Source organism: Lathyrus oleraceus, chromosome 1 (genome assembly GCF_024323335.1).
Source record: "Lathyrus oleraceus cultivar Zhongwan6 chromosome 1, CAAS_Psat_ZW6_1.0, whole genome shotgun sequence".
Lineage (NCBI taxonomy): Eukaryota > Viridiplantae > Streptophyta > Magnoliopsida > Fabales > Fabaceae > Lathyrus > Lathyrus oleraceus.
The window spans coordinates 184508039-184511523 of NC_066579.1; the positions used below are offsets into that span (position 1 = coordinate 184508039).

At 29.9% G+C, this 3485-nt stretch overlaps 1 protein-coding gene across 1 annotated transcript; it reads right to left on the reverse strand.

Annotated features, from left to right (window-relative positions):
* Positions 1 to 380: 380 nt before the first annotated feature.
* Positions 381 to 2229, reverse strand: LOC127126530 (tetraspanin-6). The gene is made up of 3 exons (XM_051055474.1): positions 1638 to 2229; positions 653 to 954; positions 381 to 567 (listed from the first exon to the last, which is right to left on the reverse strand). Exons 1-3 carry the CDS (start codon positions 2127 to 2129, stop codon positions 528 to 530), a joined length of 834 nt encoding a protein of 277 aa, XP_050911431.1. The 5' UTR covers positions 2130 to 2229; the 3' UTR covers positions 381 to 527.
* Positions 2230 to 3485: the final 1256 nt, after the last annotated feature.

A 3485-nucleotide genomic window follows, 5' to 3' on the forward strand; every position in this document is an offset into this window, starting at 1 on the left:
GTGTTTGGTGAAGAAGTTTGTCAAAATCCAAAAAACAACTTTTAGTGACCGATTGTTTTGTCATTAAATCGACCACAAAAAATTGTATGTTACCTATCATCAAATATTAACATCATTATTGTTATTTGGTTAGAAAGAATTAACCGTAATGCGTTTTAAAAGATTGGCAAACTCAAATAAATTTTTTAAAAATCAAAAAATCAAAAAAACTTGAGTACCAGATACTGGACAAAAATAATATTTAATCTTTTATAACTATTTTCTGATCTTATTAGACCAAACTAAAGTTGGAAAATGAATATTTGTACAAAAACAACCAATAAGCTATAGTGTATGTTTGGATGACCATTAAATTAATCAAATTGTTTTGAAAGGCCATATCAACTCAAAAGCTCCTAATAGTTTCTTTATTATTTTCACATTATATTACATTGATATTGAGATGTGATTTTTTACAATGATTTATTTTTTTAAAGGTGAATCCAAAAAGATAGATAGTACACAATGCAATGTTGTTTTTCTTTCTTCTAAAAAAGCTGCTCCTTCTTTTCATGAAACCATCTCCAGCTGCATTTAAAAAAAATTATTATAATTTTCATATTTTGATAACTAAAATAAATTGATTTGATTAGAGATTAGAGATTAAACTTACCAATGATAATCCCATCTAGGTCTAACTTTAGACATACGATTTTCACCATGTGGATAATCAGTTTGAGCTCTTCTTGCATTTCTAAAAGCACAACATCCAATTGAATAAATTCCTATAAGAAAAACAAGAACAACAACACTAAGAACTGAGATTTTGTGCCAATCTCTTCTTATGTTTTCAAGTACACCAGCTTTGCATGAATCACAATTGTAGCATAGTATGTTGGCTGCATTGTTCCAACGGTAGCAATCATTGTCTTCCATGTTGGTGTTGCATGATGTCGGTGGTTTACAGCATCCAGACTGCATTTATTCAACAATTCATAAAGTCATTAGTTAAACCAAAGTTGATGGTGTCAAACGTGTTAGTATTGATAGTATTGATGTCGTATTTCCAATTGCTAAGACATTTGATATGCCGAGAAGTAGATTCAAGCCCATTATTCTTCACTTCTCTACGTTGAAGATGTGTAATTTTCGCTATTAGATTATGGTAGTAAAATAAGTCGGACCGATTCGTTTTGCCCTTCATTTTTGGTGGATCGAATCAGAGTTTCTAATTTCATCCTACCCAATTTCTAGTGGATGCATGTCTAAAAGGGACAAACATGACTTTTTGTCATTTTTAAACTTTAAGAGTGTTTTTTTTATAGACCTAAACAAGATGAGCATAGTGTTTTTTCCACTTTTGAACTTTTTGGATGATAGAATTCATGTCTTTTTTGGCAATCTCATGCCTAAACAAAACGTACATGATTTTTTTTCATCTTTGGATTTTAGAGATTTAAGATCCGTCACATTTGTCCTATATTTTTACAAAACATAAATAAGGTGGATATATTTTTTTTTTGTCACTTTTAAACTTTTGAGGTGACATCAGTAATCTTATTTTTTTGACGTACTTGAGTATAACTAACATACTCGTTTGACACCCTACACTGTCATAACTATTTTATTCCACAAGACAAGAAAAAAATATATTGTACCTGAATTGGAGACATATCCTTCTCCATAACATCAAGAGAAGTCCAAGAAGCAAGTTTAGAACAAGTATTAGACCCCATAATACAACTCTTCATAGTACTCCAATACTGAGGATGCTTAATCTTATTCCTCAACCATATTGAATAATTCTCAAGATGATACTCCATATAAACCCTACTAGGAACTTCAACACCTCCACCTTGACTAGTCACAGCAAATCCAAATATAGTCAACCCTAAAATTGCTGCTATAACCAACAACATAATCACCAAATAAACCCAAAGTGCCCATGCCACATGGAAACATGCTCCTATGAAACCAAATAGTGAAATCATAAGAACAATAAATCCTATAATTAAAAGTGGTGTTTGGAAGAAATTTTCACATGTTGTTGTGCTTCTTGAAATCCATAATCCTGCTCCTATTATTGGTATTGATGCTAAGAGTGTGAAGAAGTTCAAGAAACCTATCACTGAGTTGCTGAATCGTTGCATCTCTCTTCAATTTTTTCTATCTAGTTGCGTTGGTTTTTGTGAGGAACATGGAATTTGTAAATATGCATGTTTTGTTGATTTATTTTATATTGTCACTTGCATAAAGTTTTTAGAGTTTCAATATACTTCTATATTCTTTCAACTTTTGGAAAAAGTTAGTTCTTATTCTTAGCTTAGTTATTAAGATGTTCACAATTTTTGAGTGGTTCACTTCCATGCCTATCCGATGAGAATATAATCAAATTAAAGAATTAGTATCAATATTAAAAAGAATATTTATGAGGTAGAAATGAATTACGGAAAGAAAGAAGGAAAAAAAAGTATTGATGAATTTTTTATGAATGGATCAGATTGGTTTATAGAAATGTCTTTTGAAGATTGAAGATAACTCGCTCGAATAAAATTAACATGAAAGTTTCAAGTAAAATTAACATGTTGATTCAATGATGAAATTTCAAAGTTGATTTTTCATGAACATGAGCAAGTTATCTTTCGAAGTTTCCGATCAAAAAAGGAGTTGGAAACTAGTGAACCACTCATGAAATTTTCAAACACTTGTAATCTAAAAAAAAACATAACAATACATAGTTTATACTAAAGAATCTTTAACACATGTTATAGATTTTCATGACTTAACCAAATTGGTCACAAAAGACTAAATTACAAATAGAGATGTGCAGCTAGCAGTTAGGGAGGTGCGTGATTAGTAAAAATGCTACTTAGGAGATATACATATACTTAGGCAAAAAAGGTGGAAAAATAGTAAGCCCAAATTAGAAAAGTAGTAGCAAAAAAGAAGGGTGTATATAGAAGTCTCAATTAAATAATACATTTTATTTCTAAAAGCTTTAAAAAATCACTAATCATTTCTTGTACTTTATATGAAACTAAAATCATATTCTCCAAAATTACTACACTAAAATACTATTAATTTTTATAAAATATAAAAATATAAAAAATAATTAAAATTTAACATGTACAAATTTACTGCACTAGAACAAACACATGTATAAAAAAATCAATCACAATATTATTAAAATATATTTTATGAAATTTGGAGTGTTACAATTCTCCACTCGTTAAATAAACTTTGTCTACTTTTTGTGGGTTTAGCCTACTTTTTGTGTGAATATATTTGTATATATGTGATGTTTGTATATATGTATGTGTGATATAATCTGCTTGTTGTGCTTGGTGATCTCTGAGTGGTGAGATAAGTTCTAACCCGAACTTGAGTGCAATTAAGATAGGAGGATGGTATAGTCATGTTCAACTTGTGTGGAGTAGTCCTTAACAAGTTAGCTTGAGATCCATCTGCTTAGTGGAGACTCCTTTGGATTTGGAAATGTCACACAA